General features: G+C 45.2%; 1 protein-coding gene across 2 annotated transcripts; it reads right to left on the bottom strand.

Annotated features, from left to right (window-relative positions):
* Positions 1–818: 818 nt before the first annotated feature.
* On the bottom strand, positions 819–17,591 carry prelid1b (PRELI domain containing 1b). 2 transcript variants are annotated; one of them, XM_045214796.1, is made up of 6 exons: positions 17,477–17,591; positions 16,017–16,246; positions 14,950–15,175; positions 11,211–11,324; positions 8,924–9,002; positions 819–1,004 (listed from the first exon to the last, which is right to left on the bottom strand). In XM_045214796.1, exons 2-6 carry the CDS (start codon positions 16,106–16,108, stop codon positions 889–891), a joined length of 627 nt encoding a protein of 208 aa, XP_045070731.1. In that variant the 5' UTR covers positions 16,109–16,246; positions 17,477–17,591; the 3' UTR covers positions 819–888. The 2 variants fall into 2 exon arrangements, with proteins under 2 accessions (XP_045070731.1, XP_045070732.1); XM_045214797.1 differs by having other exon boundaries at positions 16,017–16,243.
* Between the last annotated feature and the right edge of the window lie 6,686 nt (positions 17,592–24,277).

The following is a 24,277-nucleotide window of genomic DNA, read 5'->3' as shown; positions in this document are numbered from 1 at the left end:
GGCTGTGTGCTCGATTTTATACACCTGTCAGCAACGGGTGTGGCTGAAATAGCCGAATCCACTAATTTGAAGGGGTGTCCACATACTTTTGTATATATAGTGTACCTCCCCATTTCAGAATCTGTTTCACTCAGTTTCAAAACATTTTCTTGCGTTTGGTGCCTATTGAACATGCCCCTAGGTGGTGGCAGGCTGTCACAGGGGCTCAGTACCTGAGACGTATTAATGCTAGGCTAATGAAGACAGGACAGAGTGACTGTAAGACAGAGCCTAACCCCAGAGGAACAGAGCCTAACCCCCAGAGGAACAGAGCCTAACCCCCGGAGGAACAGAGCCTAACCCCCAGAGGAACAGAGCCTAACCCCCAGAGGAACAGAGCCTTACCCCCAGAGGAACAGAGCCTAACCCCCAGAGGAACAGAGCCTAACCCCCAGAGGAACAGAGCCTAACCCCCAGAGGAACAGAGCCTAACCCCCAGAGGAACAGAGCCTAACCCCCAGAGGAACAGAGCCTAACGCCCAGAGGAACAGAGCCTAACGCCCAGAGGAACAGAGCTGTTAGTTAGTTAGTGGTTTAGATGGATATATATTATACAAACACTGTACAGTACAACAACAGACCTTGATCCCAGCAAGCTTCCAGTCAATGAAAAGGCAGCTAAAAGAGTGGGTGTGTGCATGCGCGTCCTTGCGTATGTGTCATAAGTTTACACTATGACAGTGTGTGTGTGTGTGTGTGGCTGCGTTTACACAGGCAGCTCAATTCTGATCTTTTTCTTCACAAATTGGCCTGTGTGTTTCATGTGAATGTGTTGCTTGTGCCTGCCCTGCGTGCACAGAGTCCCATTCCAGTCCTGGTTCCAGCCGGTAGCGGTGGACGTTCCTGTTGTCACACGTACTGCTGGGGCTGTTTCTGTGGGGTGGCGGCCGAGGCCAGTGTCTTGGCCTTGTCTGTAGCAGTCTTCACTGTGTCCCGGACGCAGGGCTGACGCTGGGGTGCCTCTCCTGTGGGCAGAAGACCACAGAGATGTGGTGAGTATACAGTAAACTAACCAACTCGGTTCTAAAACTGGTGCTACCATGAATCCAAATGTGAACATGGAGTGAATGAATACAACTCCACATTACGTCAAGACTTGATATCCTGGATCTAAAAATGAACGTCATAAATTAACACTAAACTTCAACGTTGACCTTCATACTCATCCCCAGTGGCATTGAATTAGTAATTAAAAGTGTGTGTGTGTATATGTGTGTGTGTGTGTGTGTGTGTGAGATCACAAGGCTCAGGTAACAGGGAGCTTGTCATGAGGCAGGTCTTCAGGTCAGGGACAGGGGTTTGTTCCTGGGTAGGCTCGGCATTCTCTCTCTCTCTCTCTCACTCTCACACAGTGTGTGTTTGGTTTTACTATCCTTGTGGGGACCAGAAGTCCTGTGGGGACCAGAAGTCCTTACAAGGATAGTAAAACAAGGGACATTTTGAATGGGAATACATGTTAAAACACATGTGTGTCTTTAGGCATGTGTGGGATTGACCTCTCCACAAACTCCCAGCCTTGAGTGTGACACAACAATACCAAAACCTTTCCTCCATCCATCCCCAGAGGTCTCCTGGTCAACACACTACCATCCCAGAGGTCTCCTAGTCAACACACTACCATCCCCAGAGGTCTCCTGTTCAACACACTACCATCCCCAGAGGTCTCCTAGTCAACACACTACCATCCCCAGAGGTCTCCTGGTCAGCACACTACCATCCCCAGAGGTCTCCTAGTCAACACACTACCATCCCCAGAGGTCTCCTGTTCAACACACTACCATCCCCAGAGGTCTCCTAGTCAACACACTACCATCCCCATAGGTCTCCTGGTCAACACACTACCATCCCCATAGGTCTCCTAGTCAACACACTACCATCCCCAGAGGTCTCCTGGTCAACACACTACCATCCCAGAGGTCTCCTGGTCAACAAACTACCATCCCCAGAGGTCTCCTAGTCAACACACTACTATCCCCAGAGGTCTCCTGGTCAACACACTACCATCCCCATAGGTCTCCTGGTCAACACACTACCATCCCCAGAGGTCTCCTGGTCAGCACACTACCATCCCCAGAGGTCTCCTAGTCAACACACTACTATCCCCAGAGGTCTCCTAGTCAACACACTACCATCCCCAGAGGTCTCCTGGTCAACACACTACCATCCCCAGAGGTCTCCTAGTCAACACACTACCATCCCCAGAGGTCTCCTGGTCAACACACTACCATCCCCATAGGTCTCCTGGTCAACACACTACCATCCCCAGAGGTCTCCTGGTCAACACACTACTATCCCCAGAGGTCTCCTGGTCAACACACTACCATCCCCAGAGGTCTCCTAGTCAACACACTACCATCCCCAGAGGTCTCCTGGTCAACACACTACTATCCCCAGAGGTCTCCTAGTCAACACACTACCATCCCCAGAGGTCTCCTGGTCAACACACTACTATCCCCAGAGGTCTCCTGGTCAACACACTACCATCCCCAGAGGTCTCCTGGTCAACACACTACCATCCCCAGAGGTCTCCTAGTCAACACACTACCATCCCCAGAGGTCTCCTAGTCAACACACTACCATCCCCAGAGGTCTCCTAGTCAACACACTACCATCCCCAGAGGTCTCCTAGTCAACACACTACCATCCCCAGAGGTCCTAGTCAACACACACTACCACCGTCACAACACAGAGACAAGCAGAGCATTCCTCTTCTTCAGTGTGAGTAGTGAACACAGACCATCCAAATGCTTCTAACAGAGATACTTCAAACATCTGTGGGAAATATTTAGACTGTGTGAGAGAGGAGCCAATCTTGGAGTGGTTGTTGAGGCTGAGAGACCCTATCTAGAGCGATCAGTAGGGAGGCGAGGGAGAAAGAGACACACACACACACACACACACAATGGATCCAGTCAGACAGGCCAAGGAAGACGAAGATGAAAGTTAGGGAAAGAGATCCAGAGAGGGTGAGAGAAAGACACTCAGAAAAGGGTGCGAGGGACTCCAGAAAGAGAGACCTAGACAGTGTCTTGGTCAGTGAGTCGGTCAGGCCCACTGAGTCTGGCCAGCCTCCGGTCTCCAGGACATGGGGTCAGTGGCAGCATAGAGTGACGTGGCCCAGTGGAACCTTTGAGCAGGGGACAAACTGTACTGAGAACAGAGACAAGGAGAGAGGGGGCAGAGAGGAGGAGGAGGCTATAGTAACTGTTCTGGGAACAGAGACAAGGAGAGAGGGGACAGAGAGGAGGAGGAGGAGGCTATAGTAACTGTACTGGGAACAGAGACAAGGGGAGAGGGGACAGAGAGGAGGAGGAGGCTATAGTAACTGTACTGGGAACAGAGACAAGGGGAGAGGGGACAGAGAGGAGGAGGAGGAGGAGGCTATAGTAACTGTACTGGGAACAGGGACAAGGGGAGAGGGTACAGAGAGGAGGAGGAGGAGGCTATAGTAACTGTACTGGGAACAGGGACAAGGGGAGAGGGGACAGAGAGGAGGGGGAGGCTATAGTAACTGTACTGGGAACAGGGACAAGGAGAGGGGGGACAGAGAGGAGGAGGGGCTACAGTAACTGTACTGGGAACAGTTTCAGATCTGAAAAGACTAGGGGACTGTACGCTCTCAAAGGGCATTAGTTGAGTCACTCTGTTGTTGCAAGATGTGTTCTATGCTAGGCTAGGGTCTGGCTAAGACTTAATGGAACCACATATACTATTCTACTACAAATAGATAGTAAGATAACAGGGGAAAACTATGACAAAACCCACTCTCTGCTCCCTCCGTCTCCCAGAGTGAACCCAGCCCAGCTGCAGGTCTGGAGCCACTGACCAGAACAGCCACAGCCCTGGTCCCTTCCCAGGGCCGGCTGCCTTGGCTGACCCCCAGAGCACCCTCTCTCTGGGGGGGGTAGGAGGCTTCTGAGGCCTCCATACAAAGCCACATCTTTACTCTCAGCTCAGCCCTCGCTCCCTCCCTCTCTCTTCACTTCTCTTTCTCGGCCGCTGTCTCGAACCTCACGGCTGGAGACGCAGGCAGGAGGGAAGATTAGTCGCTTCCACACACGTAGATGCACAGTCGGATAGTCTCTAGCACACACCAACAGATATACGTGCATTCTCACACACTCCATTATGAATAAAACCCCTTTGATGTTGGCCAACGACAGCGGGAGGTTGTCCTGGTTGTTTCTACCACACTGTCTGTGTCTGAAATGGCACCCTACTCCCTATGGACACCGGTCAAAAGTAGTGCACTACATAGGGGATAGGGTGACATTCCGGACGCACCTGACTTTGATCAAACCTTCTTGAATATCTGGTATGCTCATTTGACGAAGTTCTCTCACTTTTGTATCATCCTTGCTCCGACTCCTTTCCCAGTACTGGAGCTCCTATCTAGCTGGCGGTGTGTATCGGTTACGGCCGCTCGTGTGGCGGCAGTGGAGCCCAATTAACTGAAAAGTCAGGCACAGTGGGAAGCTGGGGAGGCAGAGCGGTGCGCAAAGTGTTAAGATGAAAGGGACCTTGCAAAGCTTTAGAAGCTAGGAACTATGTGGGGGAATGGTATGGCAGGGGGTCTGCACCCGGAGGTAATATTATATTCTCCAAGTAAGTTAATTAATAAAAAGCATGTAACTAGAAAATGTCCTTTGTTCACGTCGCCTGAACAGGATAATTAAATATCACAGAAGCTACATCAAATCAATTTAAGAGTGGAAGATTATGTGAATCATAACTTTAGGTATGTGTGGGCTAAACTACATTTTTCATGAGAAAAGAAAATCCCCCTTGACATTCATCTGAAGTTAGGATTCATTCAGCCTACATACACTTGCATCAACCGGGGCAAAATGACGGTACACAGTGTACAAAACATTAGGAACACCCACTCTTTCCATGACAGACTGACCAGGTGAAAGCTATGATCCCTTATTGATGTCACCTGTTTAAATCCACTTCAAATCAGTGTACATGAAGGGGAGGAGACAGGTTAAAGAAGGACTTTTAAGCCTTGATACAATTGAGACATGGATTGAGTATGTGTGCCATTCAGAGGGTGAATGGGCAAGACAAAAGATTTAAGTGCCTTTGAACGGGGTATGGTAGTAGGTGCCAGGCACACCGGTTTGAGTGTGTCAAGAACTGCAACGCTGCTGGGTTTTACACACTCAACTATTTGCATTGGAGTCAACATGGGCCAGCATCCCTGTGGAACGCTTTCGACACCTTGTAGTCCATGACCCGACGAATTGAGACTGTTCTGAGGGCACAAGGGGATTCAACTCAATATTAGGAAGGTGTTCATAATGTTTTGTACACTCAGTGGCTATAGTATTTGCAGCAGCTACATACAGATAACCACAGAAACACAATACAGGATCTAATGCTCTAGAATAGCTGGTCATGTCTGCCTCAACTACTGTGGATACTAGAGATTGTTCTAGAAATGGCTGCTAATGGCTACAGAGGCTACTACCAGACATGCATTTGACATCATCCCCCAGCAAGGGGTTGGGACGGGGGTGTCACAGACGCATGGCTCTGATCCAATATCCGCACAAGCATACTGTTTAGGATAAAGCTACGGTTGTGTCTGAAATGGCATCCTATGCACTATATAGTGCAGTGCACTACTATTGACCAGGGCCCATAGGGGGGCTAAAGTAGTGCACTAGATAGGGCACAGGGTGCCATTTCAGACACAGTCTATGTATTGGACAAGTGGTACACTAGTTTGGATGTTGGAACGTAGCCATACCGTCACCATAGTGACAGACCCTAGTACTGTACTGACCACCACAATAAACCTGAGACCTAGTCCAGCTATAGTGACAGACCCCAGTACTGTACTGACCACCACAATAAGCCTGAGACCTAGTCCAGCCATAGTGACAGACCCCAGTACTGTACTTACCACCACAATAAGCCTGAGACCTAGTCCAGCCATAGTGACAGACCCCAGTACTGTACTGACCATCACAATAAGCCTGAGACCTAGTCCAGCCATAGTGACAGACCCTAGTACTGTACTGACCATCACAATAAGCCTGAGACCTAGTCCAGCCATAGTGACAGACCCCAGTACTGTACTTACCACCACAATAAACCTGAGATCTAGTCCAGCCATAGTGACAGACCCCAGTACTGTACTGACCACCACAATAAGCCTGAGGCCTAGTCCAGCCATAGTGACAGACCCTAGTACTGTACTGACCACCACAATAAGCCTGAGGCCTAGTCCAGCTGTAGTGACAGACCCCAGTACTGTACTTACCACCACAATAAGCCTGAGATCTAGTCCAGCTGTAGTGACAGACCCCAGTACTGTACTTACCACCACAATAAGCCTGAGGCCTAGTCCAGCTGTAGTGACAGACCCCAGTACTGTACTTACCACCACAATAAGCCTGAGGCCTAGTCCAGCTGTAGTGACGGCATGATGCACACAGACAGATGGGACAAAGACAACAATGGAAATATGTCCTATAGGTCTTTTAAAAGGTGTGTGTGTGTGTGTGTGTGTGTGTGTGTGTGTGTGTGTGTGTCTGTCTAGTCTGCTGCCTCAGCGTGACACTAGGACAATGTCAGACAGAACACAGACCTCTTCACCGTCATGGTTACCATCGCCATTGCCAAACATTGGACAGCTGTGATTGATCTGTTATGAACTGATGGTTGAAGTCATACAGTACATTCAGAAATTATTCACACCCCTTGGCTTGTTCCAAATGGTGTGTTACAGCCTGAATTTAAAATCTATTAAATTGAGATTTGTTACACTGGCCTACACACAATACCCCATAATGTCAAAGAGGAATTACATTTATCGAAAATGTTTTCAAATTAATAAAAAATGAAAAGCTGAAATGTCTTGAGTCTAAGTATTCAAACCCTTTTATGGCAAGCCTAAATAAGTTCAGGAGTAAAAATGTGCTTAACAAGTCATACAATAAGTTGCATGGACTCACTCTTTGTGCAATAAATGTTTAACATGATTTTTGAATGACTACCTCATCTCTGTACCCCACACATACAATTATCTTCAAGGTCCCTCAGTCGAGCAGTGAATTTCAAACATGGATTCAACCACAAAGACCAGGAAGTTTTTCCAATGCCTCGCAAAGAAGGGCACCTATTGGTAGACGGGTAATAATACAAGCAGACATTGAATATCCTTTTGAGCATGGTGAAGTTATTAATTACACTTTGGATGGTGCATCAATACATCCAGTCACTACAAAGATACAGCCGTTCTTCCTAACTCAGTTGCCGGAGAGGAAGGAAACCGCTCTGGGATTTCACCATGGTTACAGAGCTTAATGGCTGTGATAGGAGAAAACTGAGGATGGATAACAACATTGTAGTTACTCCACAATACTAACCTAAATGAGAGTGAAAAGAAGGTAGCCTGTACAGAATACAACAAGGCACTACAGTAACACTGCAAAAAATTTGGCAAAGCAATTCACTTTTTGTCCTGAATACACAGTGTTATGTTTGGGGCAAATCCAATACAACACATTACTGAGTACCACTCTCCATATGTTCAAGCATTGTGGTGGCTGCATCATGTTATGCGTATGCTTGTAATCGTTAACAACTGGGGAGTTTTTCAGGATAAAAAAATTAACTGAATGGAGCTAAGCACAGGCAAAATCCTAGAGGAAAACCTGGTTCAGTCTGCTATGCACCAGTCACTGGGAGATTAATTCACCTTTCAGCAGGACAATAACCTAAAACACAAGGCCAAATTCTACACTGGAGTTGCTTACCAAGAAGCCAGTGAAATGTTCCTGAGTGGCCAAGTTACAGTTTTGACTTAAATCTACTTAAATCTATGGCGAGACCTGAAAATGGTCAACAACTAATTTGACAGAGCTTGAAGAATTTTGAAAATAATAAATGGGCAAATGTTGCACAATCCAGGTGTGGAAAGCTCTTAGTGACTTACCCAGAAAGACTCACAGCTGTAATCGCTGCCGAAAGGTGCTTCTACAAAGTATTGACTCAGAGGTGTGAATACTTAAGCAAATTAGATATTTCTGTATTTCATTTTTTATAAATTAGCTAAAATCTCTAAAAACATGTCTTCACTTTGTCATTATGGGGTATTGTGTGTAAATGGGTGAGGATATTGTTTTATTTAATCCATTTTGAATTCAGGCTGTAACACAACAAAATGTGGAATAAGTCAAAGGGGTAATTCATACTTTCTGAAGGCACTGTAGGCATATGGTGCAGTCACGCAATGCAACGTGTGGGACAAAACACTGGTCTGTGACTATACGGCTTCAGCTAGTCACATGGGATGTTTTCAGCCTCTGAACATAGACAGATAAACGGTTGAATCGGTGGATCATTGAATCAACCAGCCTCGTTCAATACGGAGAGTGGGAACTTGTATATGTCTATCTTTAGGGAGGGCGAGACGAGAAAATGGCCATACTCAGACATGCAGTAAATCAGTAATCATTATCATCATATAACTCTACTCGGCGAAGGACTTCGAGAGACGCGTCCGTCTGGCGATGCAATCACGGCCTGATTATCCACGGACGATTGTGTGTGTGGTGTGTGTGTGTTACACTTCCAGGGGAGCGAGATCTGGCGTCTGCTCACCCAAAGGCATGATGGGAGGGTTAGTGCTAAGAGTTGATTGGTGGGTGGGAGCTGTGATTAATTTCACAACTTCACTTCAGACCACGACAATCAGCCATGAGGAGACTTTGGCAGACTTCTTGGTACTTTGTGTAATGTGGAAAATATGACGGAAAGCACCAATCTCCCCAAAATATAACTTTTCCCCTCTAAAAGTTTGCCCATCGCCTCCAACCCCCCCCAGAAATAAAGTTGTTTGGTTTCCTGCTTCTCCTACTTCAGTACCTACCGTGTAAGTTAGACAGAGCGTACTCCAGGCCCTTCATGGCCTTCACCTGGTTGCTCTTGAAGCGGGCCAAGCCAAACTCCTGGGAAACAGAACAGACGGACATGGCAGGAAACAGCAGGGTTTCAATTGGGAGACATGAGAACAACAGCAGTGTACTTTTACCCTCTCTTTCTTTCTTTCTCCCTCCCTCCCTCCCTCTCCTTTCATCTAGCTCTCTCTTTCCCTTCATCTCTACTTCTCTCTCTTTCATCTCTCTCTCCCTCCCTTTCTCTCTCTAGGGGCAGTCGAGCCTGGCACACACTGCTAAAAACAACAACAATAATAGGATAAAATAATTTAAAAAATGATATTCTTGCTCTCTTCCAACTCTCCTGGTGGAAGATGACTATTTCTTTGTTTTGGCATCTGCAGACACTGGCTTCCACGCTTTTACTCTTTTGTGCTATTGCTCGACCCTATAAACCCTGTGTGTGTGTGTGTGTGTGTGTGTGTGTGTGTGTGTGTGTGCGAGAGAGAGAGAGAGAGAGAGAGAGAGAGAGAGACAGAATGCCTAGCTTGCTGAGCTGGAAAATACTTATGTGGGCCTCCCTTTTAGATTTGTCGACCAACTATCTGGGTCGAACTGAAGGGAAAATATGGTTTTCAACTCAGACTGACGAAAAAAAAAAAAAGGGGTTTTGTTATAGATGGATTACATACATATGTTCTCATAGGTGTCCAGCAACGACCGCAAGCAGATCCTTCAAATTGATTTCCCAGGCTACAAATCCAAATGTACTGCTGCTCTGCAGCTATTCAATATCTGCTCCCATTAAATCAGTCATGACTTTGGTGATGAAAAGGGGTAGTCTGTCCTGAGGTAAACTGGAGGTGAACTGGAGGTGAGGTACTAAAAATATTTTGCTGTGGTGTAGTGGTCCTCTGAGCCTCATATACATGTATTCAATATCCATCAGACCTGGGTTCAAATTGTATTTGTTATCCATTCAAATATTTTACCTGCACTTGTTTGAGCTTGATTGGCGCAATGTCACCAATGGAGTAGTCCTAAAAGTGCAAACCACACTCATTTGGCACCCCAGTCAGGCTCAATCAAACTCTCAAAGTATTTGAAAGAAAGCAAATACTATTTGAACCCAGGTCTGCTTCGAATACATTACTTTAGTCCTGGATGTAGACTATCCATACAGGGAGACCGTGTGGTGCTCTGGTGTGTTATCCTATAGCTGTTCTGGGGCTGTACAGTGCTCTGGTGTGTTATCCTATAGCTGTTCTGGGGCTGTACAGTGCTCTGGTGTGTTATCCTATAGCTGTTCTGGGGCTGTACTGTGATGTTGTGTGCTGTGTTATCCTATAGCTGTTCTGGGGCTGTACAGTGCTCTGGTGTGTTATCCTATAGCTGTTCTGGGGCTGTACAGTGCTCTGGTGTGTTATCCTATAGCTGTTCTGGGGCTGTACTGTGCTCTGGTGTGTTATCCTATAGCTGTTCTGGGGCTGTACAGTGCTCTGGTGTGTTATCCTATAGCTGTTCTGGGGCTGTACAGTGCTCTGGTGTGTTATCCTATAGCTGTTCTGGGGCTGTACAGTGCTCTGGTGTGTTATCCTATAGCTGTTCTGGGGCTGTACAGTGCTCTGGTGTGTTATCCTATAGCTGTTCTGGGGCTGTACAGTGCTCTGGTGTGTTATCCTATAGCTGTTCTGGGGCTGTACAGTGCTCTGGTGTGTTATCCTATAGCTGTTCTGGGGCTGTACAGTGCTCTGGTGTGTTATCCTATAGCTGTTCTGGGGCTGTACAGTGCTCTGGTGTGTTATCCTATAGCTGTTCTGGGGCTGTACAGTGCTCTGGTGTGTTATCCTATAGCTGTTCTGGGGCTGTACAGTGCTCTGGTGTGTTATCCTATAGCTGTTCTGGGGGCTGTACTGTGATGTTGTGTGCTGTGTTATCCTATAGCTGTTCTGGGGCTGTACAGTGCTCTGGTGTGTTATCCTATAGCTGTTCTGGGGCTGTACAGTGCTCTGGTGTGTTATCCTATAGCTGTTCTGGGGCTGTACAGTGCTCTGGTGTGTTATCCTATAGCTGTTCTGGGGCTGTACAGTGCTCTGGTGTGTTATCCTATAGCTGTTCTGGGGCTGTACAGTGCTCTGGTGTGTTATCCTATAGCTGTTCTGGGGCTGTACTGTGATGTTGTGTGCTGTGTTATCCTATAGCTGTTCTGGGGCTGTACTGTATTCTGTTGTGCAGGGGCTGTTCTGTACTGTGCTGTTCTGTACTACATCTGTGCTGTACCTGGATGGGCCTGGAGAAGCCGTAGACTCCAGAAGAGATCCAAGCCTCTCGTCTGAGCAGCGTGAAGGCAGGCCGGTCCTCCGACTCCTGGAACACACAACGCTCCTCCACCGTCTAGGAAAGGAAGGAGGAAGGGATGGAAGGAGGAAGGGATGGAAGGAGGAAGGGGAGAGGAGAGCGAGAAGGGGAGAGAGGGAGAAGGGTAGAGGGAAGGGGAGAGAAGGAGAGAGAGAACGGTAGAGGAGAGGTGTTAATCTGGTGGTGTTGGTTTGCTGCCCTCAACTATAGGACACAATACATAAAGAACAAGCAAACAACTTCAATGCAAAGTGAATGAAGAACCCAAGTTATCAAGTCCACTTTACTTTGGGTAACCGGTTGCATGCGATGATAGTAATAACAACAGTGTTTTGGAAGAATCTGACATTTTCTTCCGAAATCTGATCTTGGAGATAATTACAAAGTTGTTCCATCTGTCTAGTGCTATGAGTCATCCTCTTCTTCCACCGGCGTCAAGTGGAATCAAAACAGAGCGCACGCTAGCACGTCGCCACAATGCTTTGTGTTAACTAGACGGCGGGCATAATCTGGTGGGGGGGGTGTGTGTGATTTTGTGTGTGTGTGTGAGAGAGTGTGTGTGTCTTATGGTGCTCATCTATCAAGTTGACAGCACCATATATCTTGATAGAGATATATATCACTCTATCAAGATTTATGGTGCACACACACCATATAAAAGGTGGTTTGGGTGACTAGCAGAGAGGAGCATGGGGTACATACAGTTGAAGTTGGAAGTTTACATACACTTAGGTTGGAGTCATTAAAACTCGTTTTTCAACCACTCCACACATTTCTTGTTAACAAACTATAGTTTTGGCAAGTCGGTTAGGACATCTACTTTGAGTATGACACAAGTCATTTTTCCAACAATTGTTTACAGACAGATTATTTCACTTATAATTCACTGTATCACAATTCCAGTGGGTCAGAAGTTTACATACACTAAGTTGACTGTGCCTTTAAACAGCTTGGAAAATTACAGAAAATGATATCATGGCTTTAGAAGCTTCTGATAGGCTAATTGACATCATTTGAGTCAATTGGAGGTGTACCTGTGGATGTATTTCAAGGCCTACCATCAAACTCAGTGCCTCTTTGCTTGACATCATGGGAAAATCAAAATAAAATCAGCCAAGACCTCAGAAATAAAATTGTAGACCTCCACAAGTTTGGTTCATCTTTGGGAGCAATTTCCAAACGCCTGAAGGTACCACGTTCATCTGTACAAACAATAGTACGCAAGTATAAACACTATGGGACCACGCAGCCGTCATACCGCTCAGGAAGGAGACCCGTTCTGTCTCCTAGAGATGAACGTACTTTGGTGCGAAATGTGCAAATCAATCCCAGAACAACAGCAAAGGACCTTGTGAAGATGCTGGAGAAAACAGGTACAAAGGTTTCTATATTCACAGTAAAACAAGTCCTATATCGACATAACCTGAAAGGCCGCTCAGCAAGGAAGAAGCCACTGCTCCAAAACCGCCATAAAAAAGCCAGACTACGGTTTGCAACTGCACATGGGGACAAAGATCGTACTTTTTGGAGAAATGTCCTCTGGTCTGATGAAACAAAAATAGAACTGTTTGGCCATAATGATCATCGTTATGTTTGGAGGAAAAAGGGGTAGGCTTGCAAGCCGAAGAACACCATCCCAACCGTGAAGCACGGGGGTGGCAGCATCATGCTGTGGGGGTGCTTTGCTGCAGGAGGGACTGGTGCACTTCACAAAACAGATGGCATCATGAGAAAGGAAAATTATGTGGATATATTGAAGCAACATCTCAAGACATCAGTCAGGAAGTTAAAGCTTGGTCGCAAATGGGTCTTCCAAATGGACAATAACCCCAAGCATACTTCCAAAGTTGTGGCAAAATGGCTTAAGGACAACAAAGTAAAGGTATTGGAGTGGCCATCACAAAGCCCTGACCTCAATCCTATAGAAAATGTGTGGGCAGAACTGAAAAAGCATGTGCGAGCAAGGAGGCCTACAAACCTGACTCAGTTACACCAGCTCTGTCAGGAGGAATGGGCCAAAATTCACCCAACTTATTGTGGGAAGCTTGTGGAAGGCTACCCGAAACGTTTGACCCAAGTTAAACAATTTAAAGGCAATGCTACCAAATACTAATTGAGTGTATGTAAACTTCTGACCCACTGGGAATGTGATGAAAGAAGTAAAAGCTGAAATAAATAATTATCTCTACTATTATTCTGACATTTCACATTCTTAAAATAAAGTTGTGATCCTAAATGACCTAAGAAAGGGAATTTTTACTAGGATTAAATGTAAGGAATTGTGGAAAACTGAGTTTATATGTATTTGGCTAAGGTGTATGTAAACTTCCGACTTCAACTGTAGGTGTCTAGCCCCTGTAGGTGTCTAGCTGTTTCCTTATGGTGTCAACAGTTTTGAATTTAACCACACCACAGAACGTCAAGTGTTGGCGATCTTGAGATGAATACATAGTGGGAAGGGGATGGTGAATGTCTTGCTTGAATCATACAACTATATCTGTATGATTGTAGTGTAGGTGTAGTTGACATTGACCAGGTATGGTGAGATAGTGTCTCATTTCGTCTCTCACATAAAAGCCTTGTTCTATTGCTAACCGTAGAACGGAGTGTGAACTCTGACTCTCGTAGAGATTTGAGATGTAAACCATGAGATATCCACCCACCCTGCTGACTCAACAAAGGAGGTTACACAACTTCATATCTTTCTCATCCAACAAACCAGGTCCCTGAGAAACAGAAAACCATCAACAATACATTTCATGTCTGGGTCTCTTTAGTCAAGGGTTTACCAGTCTGAACCAATACCCAGCCAGACTGCAGAAATTGTGCAGAAGATTTATTTTTTATGAGACATTACAAATGATATACAATGGAAAACGTTGTGGGTTTCCGCATGAAGGAATTTCTCTGGAAAACAGTGTATTCATTGTGCTGTAGGCTTGGATACCGTCGGTTGCTATAGAAAACAAACAAGTTCGACCAGTAAACAAGCCAGTGTCTCAGGGGGGCGGGGCAACGCAGAGGGCACTTTCTTGGAAATGTCTAGGGTCTTGTGGCTGTAATATAGGTCAACCACTGGAGGTCATGAAGGGTCAGATACCGACCTAGTCTAAACCGTTGAGGAAAAAAATATTTCATTCCGTATCTAAGATATGCAATAATAACACATTTTATTTGGACAGACGTTTTCATGTAGACGTACATCTCAAAGTCTCTGTTCAATAGTAGACTATGTGCTAATATGTAGATACATTCTTATCTTAGTCAGTACTAATTATGTCAGGGTTTCCTTCTTTCTTTTTTGCAGTGGCAGCCACGACTTAAGAAATGCAATAGGGGAAACACAGTGTGTTCACTGTGTGTGAAAGTGTTCCCTGTTTCTGTGGTGGTGGCGGGGGTACTGATACCATCTCCTAATGATAGAACACTTATTTCTAAGAAATACAAGATACTCCATTGCGTTGAGTCAGTGTACTGTAAAAAGACATGACCGTCAACCAACCTAGTAAAACATATACAGAAACCTACACGTACTAACACAAACACATGCATGAGCATCAAACCCACATGTTTGGTGTTGCAAGCACCATGCTCCACCCACTTAGCTATGGGAACCAGTATCGCTGAATTGGAATGGAGCATATGTTGGGGTGTACCTCACCATGAGCGTAGTGTGGTTGAGGTTCCAGGTGTACGTGGTGAGGCTCTTGGTGACCGGGTCCACGACGGAGTCCTCTACGATGTAGACGGAGCGTGATAGGTTGGAGGGGAAGAGGAACTCAGCCCAGCGAGGCATTCGATTGGTCTTGGTGAGCAGGCGTCTGGAGAGAAGCTGCTGGTCCGCCGTCACCTCCCGGAACACCACGTCCTCCGTGAGAACATGGGTGCTGATGTACGGGAACACACACAATGTTTGCGGTATGCTATCAGTTGGTCCAATAACTAGTTGTTCTGACAACTGAAAACGACATTTAACATATTTTCACGCAACTTGACATACTCCACATACACATTTTTACATTGTCAGTTTTTATGAATTTAACCTGCTAAATAGTTGCAGATTTGTACATTTGAAGTACTTTAATAGCTATCGAATGCAAACCTTGAATCGAGGACTCAGGTACTCGACCCATCCCTACTTTAGGACACGCAATAAAAGGAAAGATGGTTGGGTTAAATACAGAGCAGATATTAATACAAACCAAATTAAGCACTTGACTGACTGAGCAACTTCCTTCTGATCTGACAAAGCTGGTATCATTTCTCTACTGTGGTCATTCTCAGTTCTCCATCTTAATAAAACCCTCTCACTGTTGTTTTCTAAACTCTGATCTGTAACAGCGTCAGATACCATCATCTCACTGTGATTGGGAGTAGGGCAATTCCACAGTAACATAATGATGCTGAGACTCAGAATGTATATCAAACAAAAACCACTGATTGCAAAGTTAAACAAACCATTCAACTATGCATAAGGACTACTTTTAACAAACAAATTTGCTTGAACAGTGCAGATGCAAAGTTTGGCTATAGAATGACGGTTTGTGCCATTTGTGCAAATTCACATTCACAGCTGATAGTAGGAGAGAGCAGACAGGTTTTCGATGGGTCTGGAGTTTGTTACTCAATGGAAAATAGGCATATCCCGTCCCTCTCCTACTAGATGCACATCTCACCAAATCATTGAGGCATCAACCATAAAATGAGGGTCATTGTGAGGTCCTGTACCTGAATGGGTTGGGATACCGCTGCCAGAAGGCAGAGACGACATGGTCCCACGTGGTCCTGATGTCTACGTCGTTAGAGAAGTACTTTACCATTCTCCCCCTGCCTGCCGATGTGCAGGCTGTTGGTCTGAACACTGACTTCTTCTGATTGTCCTGTCTGTGATAAAACTATGCTGGGTGCTCTCAGATGCTGCTGACTCCATCCACACCTGACCCACACACTCAACCCTGCTGAGGAAGAGAGGTGGAGGGAGGGAGAGAGAGGGGTATTTCAGGATAACAGGTATAATAGGACTGAGACCTTTATGTAGGTCGGATAACATCAGATACTGTATGTGTTCAAAACAGAACCAAAAGGTATGTTGCTATGACATCAGATATGTGTTCAAAACAGAACCAAAAGGTATTTGCTATGCTCTAGGTTTGTAGCTACAGCACTCAGTGGTTATTATGTGCAGCTTCCATCATTTAGCAGACAATCTTATCCAGTGTGACTTACATGATAAATTTGAGCTCACATCGACAGATTTTTCACAGTCGGTTCGGGGATTCGAACCACTGACCCAATGCGCTTAACCGTTAGGCTACCTGCTGCCCCAGTCCCACAAAATAGGATGTGTACTGTGTAAATGTAGCTAGCTTAGTATCTACTGACAGCTAGTATCTACTGACAAATTCAGTCACATACCGTACAAGAGGAGAAAGAACATTGCTCAGGTTGCGACATGTGACAGTAGTGACGTCAGATGACGATGGGCACAAGGCTGGAGTCGTGACTAGTTACCACAGCTACAAAGTCATAAACTAAACCCCACCTAATCCTACAATTTATATTCTTAAAATCTGATTTTAAACATAAGCTTTACCCTAAACTTAAACACACTGCTAAACTTAAGCCTAACCTTGAATTAAAAGACCAAAAAGCACATTTTTGTTTTCATTATAGTCAATTTTGACTTTGTGGCTGTGGATACTAGTGACAACCATGAAAATGCTCATTTAATCGACAAAGCATACCGGTTTTGAAATTAATGTTGTTCTATGACTAACTAGCTACATTTCCAAGCACATAACTACATTGTACTTGTCTAGATTGCGCGTGCTGGTCTTTGTGGAACAAGTCACCTTGACTTAGAACTGACTTAGAACTGAACTGAAGTGGCATGGCTAGATCGTGCTATCAAGTAAGCTAGCTGGCAAAGACACTCAATTCATGCATGATTATGAAGGCTATTAGCTAGCTAGTAATTAGCTACTATACGGGTTTGTCTAGCTTACTGACATCATTTTAGCAGTTTCACATGATGAAATGTAGCAATCATTATTGTTACTTGTTAGCATGAGTAGCTAGCTAGCTAATTCCTCAAAATACAGATTCTATCAAGCTAACAAGTTATCAAACTGTACTGGACTATGGCAAGTATTTACTGTTATAACTAGTTAATAAACATGTTCACATACCTGATATACTATCGCAGCATTTGAGGGGATTTTCAGTGCACCAGTAGTTAGATTCCCTCAGTCATGTTCCCTATTTTGATAGTAGCATAACAGCAGTCGTCATTGAATCGGAAGTGGCGTAGTCCAAAAATGGCATGTGTAGTATCCAACAATGCACTGCTTTATCATGAATATTCATGACATGACTACAACTCTCTTCTTCTATTGGCCTTAATTGGTGAAAACCACGCCCATGAAGAGACATTATCATGCTGTATAATTTTTTTTACAGGAATATCTTTCGTTATTTGGCTGTTTTTGGAGATGTTTACATTTTGAAATAATGTAAGGTAATAATTCACATTCAAACTGTTCATAATTTATGTTATTAGTAGCCTCCACTGTACATTGGCAGTGGTATATCCCCCTCTAGTGGTCTCTGTAACAGGTTTGTAATGTGCAGATTGAACTATTTGCATGATTCACGTCGATTTGTGCATCATCTGGGCAGATGTAATCACAAAAACGTTTCATTATTTCTTTATTTAGTAACTTTACCACAAACATAACAATGCATTGAATGGATTTTGTTGAATAAGATACACAATACATACACAATAGATACTTGATCATTAAGACAAAAAAACAAAAAAATTTGCCAATGGAAATGCCCATTTAGAGAAATATCTTAATGCCCATTTAGATTGTTAGATATTTATACAGTATGAAAGAAAAAATCCAAAATAAATGGGGAACATACAATTCATTCATGAAACAAATACTGCAAATGTCTTTCTTATGTTTCCATAGCCGTACCTAACCTGCTATAACTGCTTCTACATTAGTACTGCAATATTATTTAACTATATGATAAATAGGCTTACTATTCATGTCCCATGTACACCTAAATAGATTTAGTAGTTTACGAGCTCCAGTAACAGGGTTTCCCCAGTAGGCTCCAGTATCCACACTTAGACCACAGTCTCTACGCCCCACATCAAATCTCTGGGGTTGATGTAGCAGTAACAGGGTCCGTACGGAGAGAAGTCTCCCTCATAGTACACCACAAAACTGTCCCGCTGCTGCTGAGGCACCTGATGCACCTTAATACTATAGGCCCCGCAGTGACTGTCCATAGAGTAGGACTTCCTATCATAGATACTGTAGTTAGAGACACCTCCCATGGCCACCAAGGCACTAGCTGGGTAGCAGGCCTCCATGTAGCATCGCACTTCATCCTGGTTTTGGTTCCCTTTATTGATCAGATGACCAGACTCCTCCACTGTTGTAGTAGTAATGGACACAGAGTCTGCTCCAGCCCCAGATCTATACCCAGCCTCAGGCCCAGCCCCAGCCCCAGCCCCAGCCGCAGCCCTCTTGTCCCCATCAGGCTAATCTGAGTCCCTGGCCACCCTGGAAGCCTCTTTGGTTCTACGCATCTGCTTCCTCCTCCTACACTTGCGACAGAGGCAGTTGAGACATTGGCGCCGGGTGGGGAACTTGGTGCAGCCGTTGGTTCTGTTAGCCAGGATGATAGCCACCACACCTGGGAGGCAGATGGCAGGTCCAATGGAGATGAGAGGGATCCCGCCCAGGGTCTCTCCCTTCATGCCCGACATGGTGAACATGAAGCCGAAGAACAGTAAGGGGCTGCTGATGGCCACCACCATCCCTGTGCGGGGGTTCATGTCGTCGACCCTCATGGTGTCCAGCCCTCCACTTCTCTGAGTTCGCTCACCTCGAGATGGTACACTCCTCAAAGTCCTCTTGTAACACTGTATTCCAGAGTCTGTTGGTGTTTACAAATCAATACAGAAATAAAGCTGGTAAAATCTACCATGATAGGTTAAGACATAATAGTAGAAAAGAGATACATACATTCTCATCCCAAATCCACCCCAAACCAATCTGTGACCTCCCCACATACAGGTAAGCCCCTCCTACAGAGGTGTCAACCCTCATTACAAGGATAAACTGTCAGAGCAGGAGATGGTTGCTTTTATAGTGAATGAGCACACGCCACAACATCATGGTAAATGAATGCTGCAGAAACATGGAAGCCACTCACAAGACGGAATATGTCTGGCGCATGCAAGCTGTCGATCATTCAAATGGCATTGAGTGTCTAAGTAACACACTTTTCAAACAACCAGGCATGTCATGCATTCAATTATCTTTCTTAGCTATTTCACAGCACTAGTTCGTGTTGCACTTACCTTCTCCACTTCATAACAAAGGGTGGTAAGCAACTGCCATATTCACTGAAGTATAGAACTTTCCCCTGTCAAATAATCAATTGCAGTTTTCCTTTGCATGTCAATTGAACTACTCAGAAAATAGTCACTTTTGAATTAGTAGAAAAACCTCTATCAAACATAATTCTATTCATACTTTATGAATGCTTCATTCAATGGAAAGGCTGGGTATAGTTGGTCTGTGCTGCATCGCCTGATGAAGTCTGTCTAGATATAACTGTGGTTGGTTGTGAGTTTGGAGGCAGAGTAGGGAGGTTGAAGATGGACATGGACCATTTAGAACGGGATCTGACTTACAGAGGTGGAATGAAAGTCATCCCGAACACTTCCATCTGCTCTGTGGTTCTAGCCAGGAGACACAGTGTGCCCAAACACTTCCATCTGCTCTGTGGTTCTAGCCAGGAGACACAGTGTGCCCAAACACTTCCATCTGCTCTGTGGTTCTAGCCAGGAGACACAGTGTGCCCAAACACTTCCATCTGCTCTGTGGTTCTAGCCAGGAGACACAGTGTGCCCAAAGACTTCCATCTGCTCTGTGGTTATAGCCAGGAGACACAGTGTGCCCAAACACTTCTGTCTGCTCTGTGGTTATAGCCAGGAGACACAGTGTGCCCAAACACTTCTGTCTGCTCTGTGGTTATAGCCAGGAGACACAGTGTGCCCAAACACTTATGTCTGCTCTGTGGTTCTAGCCAGGAGACACAGTGTGCCCAAACACTTCTGTCTGCTCTGTGGTTATAGCCAGGAGACACCGTGTGCCCAAACACTTCTGTCTGCTCTGTGGTTCTAGCCAAGAGACACAGTGTGCCTTACCCAAACCACAGACAAATATATAGGGAAGGAGATCAGCTCTCTGGGTCTGACCTTGGTCCAAGAGATGACGATACCTCCTATGAACCTAATTCTGGACTTCGGGGTGTGTCCTGCCCCCATTTCAAGGGAAGATGTTTTTTTGAGAGGTGTCTCTTACCAGAACCCCTGGCTGACCCATCAACACTGTAAAGGAAATCGGCCAAGCTTCTACTAGTTAGAGAGAAAGATTCCAGTTCCCCCAGTGCTGTCTTACGCATATGGAGGAGTCGGAGACGGTCTTTCAATGGTCTCGTATTTGAGTGAGACTTGATAAGAGGGTGGTGGCAAAACCAGCCCCTTGCTGTAAATCAAACCTGGGTGTGTCTCTTTGCTTGTGCATGGGGCGTCATCCTGGAGGTCCCAAAACGTTTTGGAAAAATACACTTAAAGGGTCATGGTTTGGGTTCATTGATTTTAATCCAACTATCTGAATGTCTAAAGAGAGCCTGGTTTGATTGCCACTGTAATAATTTCTTTATCATGTTTGAATTATTATGTGGATTATAATTAATGCACATTTTTGTAAGGTTTGACAAATTTTTCATAAGGGAAAATCATGTCTGGAATTTCAAAGTGGAAATTACAAACTTCAGAAGCATTTTTTAATCTCACATACACTACAAGTTTTTAATTTCCTGTTAAAGTAATGATGGACTGTCATTTCTCTTTGCTTATTTGAGCTGTTCTTGCCGTAATATGGACTTGGTCTTTTACCAAATAGGGCTATCTTCTGTATACCACCCCTACTTTGTCACAACACAACTGATTGGCTCAAACGCATTAAGAAGAAAATAAATTCCACAAATTAACTTTTAAGAAGGCACACCTGTTAATTGAAGTGCATTCCAGGTGACTAGCTCATGAAGCTGGTTGAGAGAATGCCAAGAGCGTGCAAATCTGTCATCAAGGCAAAGGGTGGCTACTTTGAAGAATCTCAAATATAACATATATTTTGATTTTTTTAACATTTCTTGGTTACTACATGATTCCATATGTGTTATTTCATAGTTTTGATGTCTTCACTATTACTCTACAATGTATAAAAATAAAAATAAAACTTGAATGAGTATGTGTGCAAACTTTGGACTGGTACTGTATATACTTCCCATAGAGAAGCTGTACACACACAGAGAATACATACTGTACACTGATAAAGGTGGAGGGGAGGCCATTATTTATTAAGTCAAATGTCAAATGACACCGCTGGTCCTGCTCACACTGCTCTACCCTATGCTTTGACTTCTTTCTCCCCTCTCTCTCCAGATGAAATCTTGCGACTTGTGACGGCCGGCCGCCCAACAACCTGCCCGCTTGACCCTATCCCCTCCTCTCTTCTCCAGACCATTTCCGGAGACCTTCTCCCTTACCTCACCTCGCTCATCAACTCATCCTTGACCACTGGCTATGTCCCTTCCGTCTTCAAGAGAGCGAGAGTTGCACCCCTCCTCAAAAAACCTACACTCGATCCCTCCGATGTCAACAACTACAGACCAGTATCCCTTCTTTCTTTTCTCTCCAAAACTCTTGAGCGTGCCGTCTCTAGCCAACTCTCCTGCTATCTCTCTCAGAATGACCTTCTTGATCCAAACCAGTCAGGTTTCAAGACTGGTCATTCAACTGAGACTGCTCTTTGTGTCATGGAGGCTCTCCGCACTGCTAAAGCTAACTCTCTCTCCTCTGCTCTTATCCTTCTAGACCTATCTGCTGCCTTTGATATTGTGAACCATCAGATCCTCCTCTCCACCCTCTCCGAATTGGGCATCTCCGGCGCTGCTCACTCTTGGATTGCGTCCTACCTGACAGGTCGCTCCTACCAGGTGGCGTGGCGAGAATCTGTTTCCGCACCATGTGCTCTCACCACTGGTGTCCCCCAGGGCTCAGTTCTAGGCCCTCTCCTATTCTCTCTATACACCAAGTCATTTGGCTCTGTCATATCCTCACATGGTCTCTCCTATCATTGCTATGCAGACAACACACAATTAATTTTCTCCTTTCCCCCTTCTGATAACCAGGTGGCGAATCGCATCTCTGCATGTCTGGCGGACATATCAGTGTGGATGTCGGATCACCACCTCAAGCTGAACCTCGGCAAGACAGAGCTGCTCTTCCTCCCGGTGAAGGACTGCCCGCTCCATGATCTCGCCATCACGGTTGACAACTCCATTGTGTCCTCCTCCCAGAGTGCAAGGAACCTTTGCGTGACCCTGGCCAACACCCTGTCGTTCTCTGCTAACATCAAAGCGGTGACCCGATCCTGCAGGTTCATGCTCTACAACATTCACAGAGTACAACCCTACCTTACACAGAAAGCGGCACAGGTCCTAATCCAGGCACTTGTCATCTCTCGTCTAGATTACTGCAACTCGCTGTTGGCTGGGCACCCTGCCTGTGCAATTAAACCCCTACAACTTATCCAGAACGCTGCAGCCCGTCTGGTGTTCAACCTTCCCAAGTTCTCTCATGTCACCCCGCTCCTCCGCACACTCCACTGGCTTCCAGTTGAAGCTCGCATCTACTACAAAACCATGGTGCTTGCCTACGGAGCTGTGAGGGGAACGGCACCTCCTTACCTTCAGGCTCTGATCCTACACCCAAACGAGGACACTACGTTCATCCACCTCTGGCCTGCTAGCCGCCCTACCTCTACGGAAGCACAGTTCCCGCTCAGCCAGGTCAAAGCTATTCACTGCTCTGGCACCTCAATGGTGGAACAAGCTCCCCCATGACGCCAGGACAGCGGCGTCACTGACCACCTTCCGGAGACACTTGAAACCTTACCTCTTTAAGGAATACCTGGAATAGTATAACAGTAATCCTTCTAATAATAATAATAATAATATGCCATTTAGCAGACGCTTTTATCCAAAGCGACTTACAGTCATGCGTGCATACATTTTTTTTTTGTGTATGGGTGGTCCCGGGGATCGAACCCACTACCTTAGCGTTACAAGCGCCGTGCTCTACCAGCTGAGCTACAGAGGACCAGCTTCTACCCCCCCCTCCCCCACCTCACCATAAAAAAAAGGGTGGTTGTCCCACTGGCTATCCTAAGTTGAATGCACCAATTTGTAAGTCGCTCTGGATAAGAGCGTCTGCTAAATGACTTAAATGTCAAATGTAATTATCCTAATCTCTTCAACCTTCTGTGGTTTCTTTGGCACACACCATGGCGACACTTCCTGCAAAGAACGGAACACTTGGGTTAGGTTGCACCACAGACATTTCATTAGCGTGTGGTTTAGATAGAAGCTGCAGGTTGGGTTACTGTACACTTGGTGGCCTCGGAATTCCGTCTGATATCATTCTATATTATCAGTTTACTAAACTATCTCAGCAGATGACACTGTTAATTATGCATTAATTGGGGCCTGTGTAACTTAAGTGATTATTTGGTTTAAAAACAATTCCCAATGCATTTCATAGACAGGAATTTCTTTAGGTGATGCCAATTCATATTATATGCTACTAAAATAAATCCCTATTGATTTATGCTTGGGCATGTTCTGTACACATGTAAAGCAGTCATAGAGTATCTCATTTGGACTAGATCTTATTTCAATCAGATCCAAATGCAAAGAACACACATCAGTTTCAATGGGGAAAAGTCCACTTTAAACAGTTTACTTCAAGCCTTGATGTCCTCTGTGCTTGGAATATTTAAGCCTCTGGTCAGTTTGAAATACATTCATAATTACAATAAGAAAAGAGAGACATT

This window comes from Coregonus clupeaformis, unplaced genomic scaffold (assembly GCF_020615455.1).
Source record: "Coregonus clupeaformis isolate EN_2021a unplaced genomic scaffold, ASM2061545v1 scaf0315, whole genome shotgun sequence".
NCBI classification, from domain to species: domain Eukaryota; kingdom Metazoa; phylum Chordata; class Actinopteri; order Salmoniformes; family Salmonidae; genus Coregonus; species Coregonus clupeaformis.
Note: the sequence above shows the minus strand (reverse complement) of the source record. Positions and strands in the feature narration are given on the sequence as shown.

Excerpts from the sequence above, each read along its gene's own strand:
- prelid1b (XM_045214796.1), bottom strand. The coding sequence starts at position 16,108 with ATGGTAAAGTACTTCTCTAACGACGTAGACATCAGGACCACGTGGGAC. Across the intron at positions 11,325-14,949 it reads TCAACCACACTACGCTCATG|ACGGTGGAGGAGCGTTGTGT; the intron begins GTGAGGTACACC and ends TTCCTTTCCTAG. Across the intron at positions 1,005-8,923 it reads CGCTCTGTCTAACTTACACG|GAGAGGCACCCCAGCGTCAG; the intron begins GTAGGTACTGAA and ends TTCTGCCCACAG.